The sequence below is a fragment of the Scatophagus argus genome, chromosome 9 (assembly GCF_020382885.2).
Source record: "Scatophagus argus isolate fScaArg1 chromosome 9, fScaArg1.pri, whole genome shotgun sequence".
Taxonomy (NCBI): Eukaryota; Metazoa; Chordata; class Actinopteri; family Scatophagidae; genus Scatophagus; species Scatophagus argus.
Window position 1 is genome coordinate 1,393,147 of NC_058501.1, and position 13,358 is coordinate 1,406,504.

General features: G+C 40.0%; 1 protein-coding gene across 1 annotated transcript; it reads left to right on the plus strand.

Annotated features, from left to right (window-relative positions):
* Positions 1-2,190: 2,190 nt before the first annotated feature.
* On the plus strand, positions 2,191-12,147 carry bves (blood vessel epicardial substance). Its single transcript, XM_046399323.1, has 8 exons — positions 2,191-2,403; positions 4,228-4,490; positions 5,499-5,623; positions 6,566-6,753; positions 7,669-7,777; positions 7,900-8,067; positions 8,644-8,785; positions 11,079-12,147. The coding sequence occupies exons 2-8, from the start codon at positions 4,262-4,264 to the stop codon at positions 11,207-11,209; spliced, it is 1,092 nt and encodes a 363-aa protein (XP_046255279.1). The 5' UTR covers positions 2,191-2,403; positions 4,228-4,261; the 3' UTR covers positions 11,210-12,147.
* The last annotated feature ends 1,211 nt before the right edge of the window (positions 12,148-13,358 follow it).

Consider the following 13,358-nt stretch of genomic DNA (forward strand, 5'->3'; position numbering starts at 1 on the left):
ACATGACAGGTTGTTATAATTGGAATTCTGAAGACTATGTATTGTATATATTTGTTTTTTAGCTGATATGTTGTTTAAGTTAGTTATAATAGCACTACATAGAAGAACAACATGGACAGATGTTGATAGTAGACATTGGGTTTGTGCATTAGTGCTGATACAACATCTTGACATTGTGCAGTATCTCTGCCTGCCAGGCTGCCAGATATGATCTGTGAGCACAGTTGATGTACAGCTGTATAACCATTGTGTTACAAATCCTACCAAACTTGCTGTTACAACAAGACATCAAGATGCCTAACACAGCGAGCCCTCGCTACTATTGCTGCGCTGTGAGGCAATCACATTATTTATTTATTATCAGCATTTCAGGACATGTGTTGGAGCACTGGCAAAAAAATGAACAGCAGGGAAACAGTAAATACCTTTTGTTTATGCATCACGAAGACCCAAAACTCCATCAATAAATCTCAACCAGTAACATGTGAAATACTTCAAATTGCCACATTAGTAAATTATTGAATGTCATTTATGTGTGTGGGCAGACACAGGAAGTTAAACAGATTTCAGTGTGCACTAACTGTGACCAAGAAACATCTTATTCTCAGGAAGAAAAAGAACACCCTTATTTTCCAAACATGTCTAACTGTTCTATTAAATTGGCAGTTTGGTGAATAATTTGGTGACTCATTATTATGGTTGTGCCTGACTACAAATTTTTCAGGTTAGAAATGAATGAGCTGCTTTTTAATTCAATTCAAATTCAATTCAATTTATTTATATAGCACCTTGTACAATCAAAATTGTCTCTAGATGCTTTACAGAGACCCAGAGCCTGAACCCCCGAGCAAGCAGACAGTGGCAAGGAAAAACTCCCTTTTAACAGGAAGAAACCTTGAGCAGGACCCGACTCACAAGGGAGAACCATCCTGCTGATAGTCGGCTGGGTGAAGAAGGTTTTTACTGTGTGTATGACAAGCTTGTGTAGCCATCGGTAAAACCATGTCTAACTCCCAGTCTCTACCCCTGGTTCTTCTGGTGGTTAATTGATGCTTCAGCAAAGTGGAACGTTCCTGAAAGTTACTATCCACTACTGGACATTAACAATTTGGCAGTTTTGGTCAATTTTTTCACACATCTCAGAGTGCTTTGACGAGGGGAGATGATTTATCTGTGGGCATTCTGACCTGACTTTTGATTTAAATCTTTGTCCACAGAAAAGCAGGGAAGATGACTGAGGAGGTTGAAAGCCTGTGTGTACATGGAGATGGTTTTAGCTGTATGACACTTACGACTGTGCTGTTAAACTGAACCTTAAGGAAAACAGCTGCGCTTATCAGCTTTGTTTCTAGAGGCATACGTTCACGCTTTAGTCAAAAAGCTATTTACTTGGATGCTCGTGTACATTATGAATGTAAAAAAAAGTGACATAAATATGGCAGCAGATGTCTTAACTGTTTTAAATGTGAAATATTGCCAGAATAGATGGGTGTCTGTTGTGAACAAATATTGTGCAGATGTAAAATGTGGATGTAAATAGGTGAATTGTGACTGTATTGTGCTGTAGAAATAGATTATACTTTATTTTAATGGCAGTGCAAACTTACCATGAAAGTTCATTCTTAACAGCAGGCCTTGAGTTACATTTATAAGTAATCTACAATAAAATCCTTACCATTTTCCAAAGGAATACATCAAAAATAAACCAAAATAATAAAAACAGTCTTGATTTAACGCAGAGTATGATCAGATATTTAAAGAGGTTTTCTATCCAGTAGCTCTTGGTGTCGGTTGTTTTTGAAGTGCATTTAAAATAAATCACATTTCATCACAACTTTTCAAAGGTTTTGTTTATGAATGACAAAAGAATATGAGATAACTAACATTTCATGGTTGCCCGGTGGTTAAAACCTGAGGTGCATTAGTTCAGTAGATTTATTTGCATTCCTACCACCAATTTAGAGAAACATTAACATGGATTTACTCAGAGAAGATTAAAACTGCAGTGCTGAAAACCTACGTGTTTCTGTCTGGTTTTTACACAAATGTTAGTTTAGTCTTTAAGTATTTGAAGGGAAACAGCCTGTCTTTATAAGTCTGGCTACTGCCATGGCGAATGACCAGGTTTATCAGTACAGTTATTTTCCGCATACCAGATAACGGGGCTAATCTGTGCTCTGTCGCCCCCTGTCGGAGCTGTCGGTCACTGCAGGTGCGCTCCGCTCGCCCTCTTTCCCATTTTAGTCTCTCCCCTGTTCGCAGTGTGGAATGTGCGACGCACATTATGCAGCCCCCCCCAATCAGAGGGTCGGCTCTTCAGCCAGCAGCAGTCTCTCAAGTCTTTCACAGAAATCATTCCTCCCCCCTTTTGCTGTACAGACTCGCATTCCGCTGCTAAAACCGGTAAGTAAAGAGGCGTTTTTCTTCTTCGGGTAGGCTACTTTGAGCAGTTAGAAAGTTCCAGCTGTAAGAAATCGCAAATGTGGGGAGGCTTAATGTGTGTCCTCGCATCTATTTTTACATTTGAGCCCTCCCAGTTCTGGAGCACATCGTCCTGACACTGACAAAAAAAACCCCAAACAAAAACAAAAAATAAAACAAAAACACTGCAGTTCGTACTGTTACCTGAGGTAGAATATGTCGCTTTTCATTTTTTAATTAAATAGCTACATTTTTTAATATTACTCCGCGAGCCCATCAACTTCCATTAATCTTTGAGTAGAACAGATACAGCCAAATATTTAAAAGGAGCCTTCCTGTGCAGGCCCGCTGAGACATTATGACAGGATGTACCGTGACTGTTCCACACCAACTGCTCTTTGTTAATGCACTTAGTCCTACTGCAACGTTTTGTCAAGTGTACATGCTCAGTTTTTTGTTGTTTTTTTTTTCATCTACAGGCGCACACATTACATCGAGGCAGAAAATGAATGAAAAGAAATAGTTCAGATCAAAACTGCATTTAAAAAAAAAATAAAAGTAAAGGCAAAATGTGTGGAAGTGGTCTGGGCCCTTCTATGTGGAGTTTGCATGTTCTCCCTGTGCCTGCGTGGGTTTTCTCCAGGTACTCCGGCTTCCTCCCACAATACCAAAAACATGCACATTAGGTTAATTGGCTACTCTACATTGCCCCTAGGTGTGAGTGTGAGAGTGTGTGGTTGTCTGTCTCTAGATATATGGATAAATACATATATAAAGATAACACAGCAATTGTATTTGTTAGAGAGAGAACCTGCAGGAGGCAATATGTAAGAGGCAACAGCTTTTTCTTTTGCCCTCTTTTGGCTCATTGTTTTGGTCCGGTGTTTTGCACAGTGCAGTACTGTACACAGCTGATACATCCATGTAATCAATCAGACCGTGAATTCCGAGTGTCTCAGTGTTGTGAACCATTCACTTCACCTTCATGGCAGTGATATGAACTGGAGAAACTGAAAGTATTCTGACAACTGTTAAGTGTAACTCTCGGTAAAAAGGAAGTTGCAACAAACCTGTCACAAAATGGCATCCAAAATAAAAGCTTTTGTTAAATCTCATTAAGTCCTTCTACATAATTAAAATGAAGCTGTACACTTTGCATCAGGTTTTACTGGTGTGAATGCAGTGCTCACCTGTAACCGTTGGGAATAAGAATACTGACAAAAATAAGCAGCTAGCAGGTGAGAAGTGTGGAGCTGTCGATGTGCCACTGAGCAGTCAGATATTCTATGGTGAGGACCAGTCAGAATCAAACACATTTTCACGTGAATTCTCGCGTTGTCCTCGCCGCAATACGTGTCAATTCCTAAAATGTTTGATGTTGCGTTTTTGGCAACTTTTGCTCGCCCGTCGCGATAGCTTTTAGTAGAGTCGGAGGGCGAGGAAAGAAGTTGGTGATGCAACATAAGAAAAGAGGGAAACTTAAAACATGACCTCATCTGTGAACGTTTTTGCTTGAGTCACATCAGATGGATTTTCATTTGCAATGGCGGCCGTTTAACAATGAAGACAACCCTTGGCGCCGCTTTACTTACATCTTTTGTTCTCTTTTGACTGACAGACCCCAGCAGCAGAACCTGCACATTGTGCATTTAAGTCACAGCAAACATAAATAAAAAAAAACATATTTGCTAATGGGAAAATATGATAGCCATACAGAACGAACAAACAAACCAAAGAGGAGGGAAACCAGTGTAATAGCTATAAGCCCTGAACAATTCATCATCCTCCACTCACATTGCCTTCAAGCTTGCTGTAGTCTTCAAGGTGACCGTGCTGCAGGATGTCCTCTACCCCGGAGCTGCCCCACCTCCTTTTTACCACGCTGGCCTCCTTTCCCTCGGCCGCTCCGGAAGTCACAACCATGGAACCCAATGCAGCTTTGTGCCAGGAGTGGGATAAAACCCACCACTTCCTCTTCCATCTGGGGAACCTGTCCCTGCTGCTGGGACTGGTCATCCCCACCACCCTGGGTCTGCACATGATCCTGTTGCGCCTCCTCCTGATGACAGGTCAGTCGGTGATAATTCCGTGGCTGGGAATATTGAAGAATGATAAATCAGAAGTGCCGTGTGCATCAAAGATCTCTAGATTATTACCACCACTTGTATAGGATTTGCTTTTGTTTTGTTAACAGGGTGGACATGTGCGGATTTTTCTTTTTTTAAAAAGCTGTCATGCACAAAGAGGGATGTTTTCAACAGAGCTGAGGCCTTAAAAGTCTCCGACATGGCAGATAACGAAAGTGGAGAGTGGCAGATGGAAAAAAAAAACACTTCCAGCTTGTTTATCTAATGCTTGGAAGATGAGTGGGGACATGAAAGTAGCAGGATTTAGGTTGTAATTAATTTGACAGCTAATTTCTTTGTATTGCCCTCTGGCACATGGTCTCTGAGGGTTTTCCACGGAAAAAGAAACAGATAATAAATGAAGATCAGGGGTAAACAAACAGAGCTAAAGTAGCAATCTTGTGAGGTAACCTAACCTTGAGGTAACCCTAAGTACCTCACAACATACCTGAGCTATCAAAGTAAAACTATCCATTTTACAGAACATTATTTACAATTGTTTACTTTTGAGAGATGCCTTGCTTTTATAACAATGAGAATATTTTTGAATTCCTCCATTTTACTTACAGAGTCTCAAACTAAATTTGCGTCAGTGTACTGATTGTTTTCTATTGTTTTTTAGTAAGTATTTTTGTTGTAAAATAAGAACATTTCTCAATAATTTTCTCATTTTCTAATGTTACCGTTGACATTTTATCCTCACCTTTTGCACTACTCTATGCAAGACTATTTTAAATTTTTTGTTTGGTTATTCTTATTTTTAGTTTTGCGCTCTAGGCCAAGCAAGCCATAATAACCCAGGGTGCTGTGAATGAGCTTCTTGAAATTACAAACATAGTTACCATACGTGACTGCATCATGTATGATCTTGTAGAACTGATATGAGACCAGACAGCTTCGAATTCAGACTGTGAATCAAGCGTTAACATTCTGTGTTTTTAACCCTGACAGGATGTGGTCTCTTAATTGCGTGGGCGACTCTGTACAGATGCAACCTGGATGTGATGATTTGGAATGTTGTATTTCTGGTGGTCAACTTCATGCATTTGTTCTTCCTCCTGTACAAGCGAAGGCCGGTGAGTTCTACATCAACACGCTCCCATTCACGTTCTAGAAGTCGTCACTTCATATTCAGGCCACTCAAGTGTTTCACCAAATTGAAATGGTGGACCCAGGTGTTAGGGGAACAGTGTGTTTCATTTATGCTCAGCCTCAGTGCTCAGTTTTTCATCGCCATGTCGGGCGGGCAGCAGAATATTCTCCTGGGTTTGATCTTGTCTTAAGGTAATGAGATGCAGATAGAATCCGGGGGTTCCACTGGGGGATTTACTGTAAGTAAGGGGCCTCCAGTGTTCCGCTAGAAGTGGACCAGAGACCAGGGCTTTTCATAATGAAACAGGAGACCTGTTCTCCTCAGCTACTGCTTCTTTACTAGCATTTGAATGTGTTTTCACATAGACCAAAACAGCATGACTTTCTTTCATGTTGGTTTTTCATAAGTAAAAAACAGTTCAATCATTATCTACTCACCTTGATGCCAATGCAAAGTGGTGTAGTTTCTTAGTTCGCAAATATTTCTGGAGCTTCCCAGCAGTCTACAGTAACTTCCACTTTTTGATACAATGGAAAGCAACGAAAAATAAACAGAGAGTAGCCTCTTGACATTGATTGATTGTGGACAAATGTCATGCAGAAATGCAGTTAGCCGTAATACTAGAGCTAGCAGCATTGATAATGGCTGTTTATTAAGTTTACCTATAACTGTGATTATATTTACTAATGAATATTGGACAGTAGTGTGTGGTTGCCTGTTGTAGCATAGCAATTTGTTATTTATATTTTTAGAACAAAATTTTGGGGGACATTTTGACCTCAGCGTCTTCAGTTGTTCAGGAGAAAGCTGCAACACTCACAGAAATGTTTTGTGGACAAACTTTCCATGGAAAAGGGGGGGTCAGTAGGAGCAGGTTCAGTTTCGATCCAAGTGTTCCTTTAACGTCGCGGCTTTGCTCTCTCAGATTAAGATCGACGGGGCGTTGCGGCCGGTCTACAAGCAGATGTTTGAGCCACTCCATGTGCAGGAGGCCCTGTTTCAGAGGCTCACAGGACAGTTCTGCACCATCCAGAAGCTGAAGAAAGGCCAGGCCTATGCTGCCGAGGACAAGACCTCTGTGGATGAACGCCTCAGCATTCTGCTCAAAGGAAAGTAAGTGAAAGTACATGTTCATCCGTGTTCCAGTCGCAGATTCGTATCATAGGAATGACAAATTCCGATGTTAAGTTTAGATCCAGAATTCAGAGCGCAAGTACACGAACTCAAGAGACAACTCAACTCAAACTCAAGAGGTAAAGAGTCTTTAAACGCTAATGTCTCAAAAAATTACAAAACCTACGTCAAAACTGAGCTCACCAATGGAAAAAAGATAAGGATTTATAATAATAATAATGATAATGGTGTTTAAATGAATTGTGTACTGATTGATAAGACAATGTGCAGAGTTTTAATCATCTATACTTTTTATTATCCATTAACAGTTTAGTTGACTATCAGTCAAAAATGTCAGACATCCTGATGTTTGTGTTCCATGGTCTAAATGCAGTTTCTTCCAGTGATGGCATGTAACCAGGTATATTTACTCAAGTACTCTACTCTACTAGTTTTGAGCTACTTGTAGTTTACAAGCGCTTAAGTTGAACTTAATATCAGATAATTTAAGACTTTTAGTCACGTTTTATTCATATACATGACTGTTTCCAAATAATATTTTTGCATGACACCTTTACTCATGTCTGGCTGTTGGATACTTCATGTATTTTGACTTTTTCATTCACTTTGAAAGTGAATTTGGGACATTTAACATAACAGCATAATGATGAGAGGGCACATGCGAACTTGGAACTTTTTAAATAGTTTTTAGAGTAAATTTGGGACATTTCAGTTGTTCTGAGGGTGCTTCGATGCTTAGAAATCTAGTATTACCATTAGGAGAATTACCACTTCTTTGGCTTCACCAAACAACACAAGTGGCAGCTACATTTTTTAACATTGGATTGAAGTTTTTAAATCACTGAATAAATGCATAATTGTAAGAGTTTTGACACTGAAGTTTCTCTGTGACAGGATGAAGGTGTCGTACCGAGGCCATTTCCTCCACAACATCTACACTAATTCATTCATTGACTCTCCTGAGTTCAGGTCCACTGAGATGCACAGAGGAGAGAAGTTCCAGGTAATAAGAAAATAAATACATTTAATTTATATCATTAGTGCTTAATTGCCCCAAGGACTAAAAATCTAATAGTAAAAAACATTTCTTGAATAATAGATGCTGTTGTTGTGTTTGGTTGTCAGGTGACCATCATGGCGGAGGAGGACTGTAAGTTCATGTGTTGGTCTCGAGAGAGGCTCACCTACTTCCTGGAGTCAGATACTTTCCTAAATGAGGTGTTCAGGTACCTCATTGGCAAAGACATCACCAACAAACTGTACTCTTTGAACGACCCCACACTCAGTGACAAGGTGGGCACAATTCTGATGTCACATCACAGTGATAAAGCTGTAGCTGCACAACCACACATCAACATCTTGCTTAGCATGCTTATTGTACTGATGTTGTAGAAGAAGAAGAACTGCTTTATTGACAGTATATATATTTTTACATACACACACTGAATTTGTCATTTGACCTATTCTTAGCTGAACACACATGCAACACCCAGCAAATTACATCTAGTGAAACACACACAGGATCAAGCATCTGGGGAGCAAATTGCGGGTTAAGTGCCTTGCTCAAGGGCACATCAGCCAGCTAATGGGGGGTGGAGGATTTGTCACATTAATCATTATACCACACCCAAATTTTTCCTGCCCGTCAGGTGAGGGAATTGAACCGGTGACCCTCTGATCACAAGCTGCTTCTCCAACCTCTAGGCCACGGCTGCCCCCATAGATGTAGATGATTATAATAGTATATTACAAACTACTATTATTATTATTGTTATTATTGCTGTTGCTATTGCTCTGTCTGAGAATGGAGTGGCGCATGGTCTGGCGCGGCGTGAATAAATTGTGAAGTGAAATGTGGGTGCCTCTCAGGCAGTGAAGAAGATGGAGCGTCAGCCCAGCCTGTGCTCTCAGCTGTCAATGACGCAGATGAGGAACAGCATGGCAAGCACCAGCGACACTGATGATGTCCTTAACCAGATCCTACGAGGAGGATCGGCTGGATCATCGCTCCGTAAGTCGCACGATCGTCCCACAAGATGTTTTCACGTCTTTCCAGGTTCCCGGAAACATATGTGCCTTTGTGGGAGATTATTCCATTGTTTGATTTTGTCTTATCCAAACTCGAACCTTGAAGTCATCACATAAGTTCAGAGTAATACAAATTACAGTGTATTTCTAGAGCAATTATAGTTTGTGTACAGTTTTAAAGTGCTTCTAGCAAAATTTTCCTATTGATAAATGTTGCCTATTAGCTCAACGGTGCTCAATTTATTCAAAAGTGATTACCAAAACGCAGTAGATGAATACCTGTAAAATAAAACCATTTGCTGATTGTTTCACAGTAGTTACATTTTAAAGCACAAATAAACATGCACGATCCTCTGAATGTTTTGTGAATACAGCCGAAGGGGAGGCGTCACTCTGCCTCAGGCCTGCAGCTCTTTATGACAGACTGAAGGTGTAAAGGTGGGAGAGGCCGTGCAGAAATGTTTGGCTGGTTGCTACACATTTTTACAGAAACATTCCAGTACAGCAAAGTACTGAGAAAATATAATACAATGACATGACTGTGGTTGTTGCAATGCAGATGATTTTATTGACCTTAATCTTGCTAATTTAAACCAGACCACATTCAGATTAAGTCTGGATGTGTCAGGGTTCTTTGAACTGTCTGCATTCATGTAAGTCATGTCAACCCATCACACGCCTATTTTTGCTATTAAATATTTAAATTGCTATTTTAGGAGGTAGTAAGTTGAACAACCTTAGTAGGGAATTTCAATACTCAGTCATATTGGGTGCTCGTTCCACTGGAAGTCCTTTCAAATCCTGTTCTAAAATGGCGCCCACTTAAACTGTGATGTCATTGTTTTATTTAGCTACACTTCCACCAGGCCGAACATCAGTTTTTCCCCTGTCCTGTTTTGGTCGAAAGCTTTAAGCACATTTCACCTCAAAGCACAGCCAGCCATCGCTGATATGTGTGTTTGGGTGTGGTCAAAAGTGTGCATTGATTTACCTAGTAACCGCCCCCTGTGAACCCAGAGACGTCACAGGGTCCTGGTGTACCCCTGCATATTACTGCAGTAAGTAATATGAAGAAGAAGCATTTGGTTACTCAAAGGGTTAAAGCAAGGTGTCTGGACTTGTGAAGATTGACTTGAAGACGTTTCGCTGCTTGGATTAGCAGCGATCTTCAAAAGTCCAGATGCCTTGCTTTAACCCTTTGAGTGAATATGACCTGGATGACTGAGAATCTCCGCAGATATGAAGCATTTGGTTGTTTGGTTACTTTTTAAAGAGGAAAGCCATTCTGGTGGCACTTAATGTTATCAGGATTGGTTGAGATTATCCATTTCCAAGACTAATGCTGTGTTACAGACTGGATATAAACAAGCAGGGACACAAAAGATCGTATTGGCATTATAGCATTATGGAAAATGTAGCACCCAGAGGATATCTCAGCCTCTTGACTTCAACTTTAACCCTCCAACTTTATGGAAGAACAACACCAAATTGCTGAAGTAGCCCTCTAAACTGTAACAATCTACATTTTGTCAGCGGAAAGACCGGAATGTACAAAGATGCTTTCATGTTTTATCAGTGATTGGAGTATCTTGTGTGTGTAAAAACTGACTGAAGAACATTATGACATTATGACAATCTCATGAAAAATGGTGAAATAATTTGTACACTGGTCACATCAGCCCTTGACAGCTTTGATGTTAGCCACCGCTACCTTCGATGACCCTTATTTGCTGAACCCAAGAGACATCACTCATTCATATTCTCCAAAACAGAGCAAAAGCTTCACATGCATTAGGGGGAGTAGCTGTGTAAAACCAAATATTTGTATCTGTTGTAGATCCAGTCTAAAAGCACCTGAGGTGGAGTGTTGCTCTTCAAAATGCTTTTAGTCCAGAAGAGCAGTTCTATTTCTATTCTGCAGAAAGGCTCTTAAGAGTTGTAATGCAGCAGCTGTTGGTGGTAATGGAAACACATCCAGAGGGCTTTTTCTGGGGTTTTTTTTTACGGTGTCTGTTAATCCACTCCTCTTGTGTTGGGTCTGGAGGTTGTTGCTGAAGCATTTTTTGATGTAACCTCCTCCAGTGTGAAGTGTTAGCTATATGGATGAAAGTTTGTGTCTTTTGTGACGTGTGACCACTTGTGTTGATGGTTGAGCCGGGATGATGCAGTTTTCATCCCTGACTGTCTGTTAGCAAAAGTAAGTGACAGTCGGTTTATTGAAACACATTATTGATTCAGTTGTAATATATATATATTTTTTATTATTCATTTTTTAGAAAAATCACCTGGCACCAAGACTTCCGCAAAAATGAATCCCATAGAAGAAGGCATGGAGGATGACGTTTTTGAAGAATCTTCTCCCTCCAAGTCTCGCCGTATGCCCAGCACTTCCGCTAATGAAGTGTAGCCATTAGTCTGTCCAGCAGTCTATAGTACAATGATATACATTATCAGCCCTGCCAAAAGATGGCTGATGAGTGAGAACAAGTGTAAGAAGAGAAATTATAATATATTCATGGTCACTTACAAAAACTGCATCAATTGCATAGTTTGTCCACCAGTTTTGTTTTGTTTTGGTTTGGTTTGGTCCCCACCAACTCCTATAATGTCTTCCTGTATTAGTTGGGTTGTAACAGTTGCCCTTTAAAGATAATTCTCAGAACTTCTGTAAAACATCCCGTCACCCTCTCTCTTTCTCTCTCTCTGTATATACATATATATATAAATCCATCCATCCATCCATTTTCTACGCCACTTATCCTTACCATGGACTGGCGACCACTCCAGGCAGACAACCAACACACTCACACACACATCTAGGGACAATGTACAGTGGCCAGTTAACCTAATGTGCATGTTTTTGGGAGTATGGGAGGAAGCTGGAGTACCTGGAGACTTACTCTAACCATAACTATAATCATAATCATAACCATAAACATAACTTTGCCCAACCCTAACCTTTACCCAACTTCAGCCTAAACCTTACCTTAAAACATGTCTTCACCCTAAAATATGATCATTTACCCATAGGGACTTACATTTTGTCCCCATAAAGTAGGTGAGTCCCCATGTGTGTGAACAGGTTTTTGTCTGCACCAGGTAAGAAAAACACATACATATATATACAGACACTCACTCACATAAGCATTGTCACAAATGCATACGTTTGACAGCACAGAATTTCTGTTGATGAGGTTTTTGTTTTTTTTGAAGACATTATTTTATTTAACCATACTAATATTGCAACAATACTAATATTTCATTGTGTAATGGATGGTAAAAAGATTATGATGCAGTTATTACTGTGATTCCACTGTTGTACCCCATTAAATAAATATGATCAGTCATCTGACTCTGTTGTTTGCTTTAGTATATATAGATATACAGGAGAAGAGTGCCCCCCTGTGGTCATATTGCTCAGTGCATGCTTGGGTCATTATAGTATGTGTATACAGTATATATACTTAGAAACAAAGCCTACCTGAAGAGATACATACAAGAAAGTAGATACTGAACAGTTCTGAAAGAACATATAACAGAAGGAGGCATCAGTGCTCAGGGCTAGTGAACTAAGTGCAGACCACCGCAATCAATCTCCCACAACAAGACCTAATAACCACCACAATGGCAGACATCCAACAAAGAGTGTCAGGCAGAGTTGGACAGCACCAGGACCTGATACAACCCATGCTCACTGGCTAAAGAAACTAACTTCACTCCTTGAACATCTAGCAGCACAAGTGAACCTGCTGCTGATGGATGGGATTCATCCAGACCCAAGGAGGGACAGTCCTCATCCTGGGGTATCCTCAGAAGGGAGCAATTCTGTGCAACTACCAACCTATAACCTGCCTCTGCATCACATGGAAGCTCCTGTCAGGCATCACAGCAGCTGAGATCAGTGGGCACATGGCTCAATGCATGAGTGGGGCCCAGAGGGGAATTAGTAGCAATACCAGGGGAGCCAAGCACCAGCTCCTGGTCAATAGAGCTGGATGGTAACAAAGAGAAGACATGATCAGAGCGGAGGGGGTTGAGCTCCTGACTCTGGTAGCTCAACCCCCTCCGCTTATATTATTATTATTATTATTATTATTGTTATTATTATTATTATTATTATTAGTCAGGAGGTCATTATTGTCATCCGTGTCATCAAAAACGTCACATTCCTGCAAAAAAGTTAAGTTTAGCAAGAATGTCCCTATTTGGTCATAGATCAAAATAAAATAAAGTAGGTTAAACAATAAAAATAGTAAATAAAATTTACTAATAATAAAAAAAAAGAGAATAATAAAATTAAAAGAAGAAACTACAAGAAACATCAGCTTTGTTGTTGATTTTGTATACATGAACAACACACATAGCCCCCCCATACACAGTCTCTAACACTGTACAGACATTTACATTTCACGTTACATTAACATGTATTCTACAGCCTGTTGTAATGTTCATAATGTTCATTTCTTGTTTTTTTTTTTTTTTGGTTGGGAGGTTGTGTTCAATATTTGAAATTCCAGTCATTGCACTATATTTACTTGTTTTTTTTTAAATAAAGA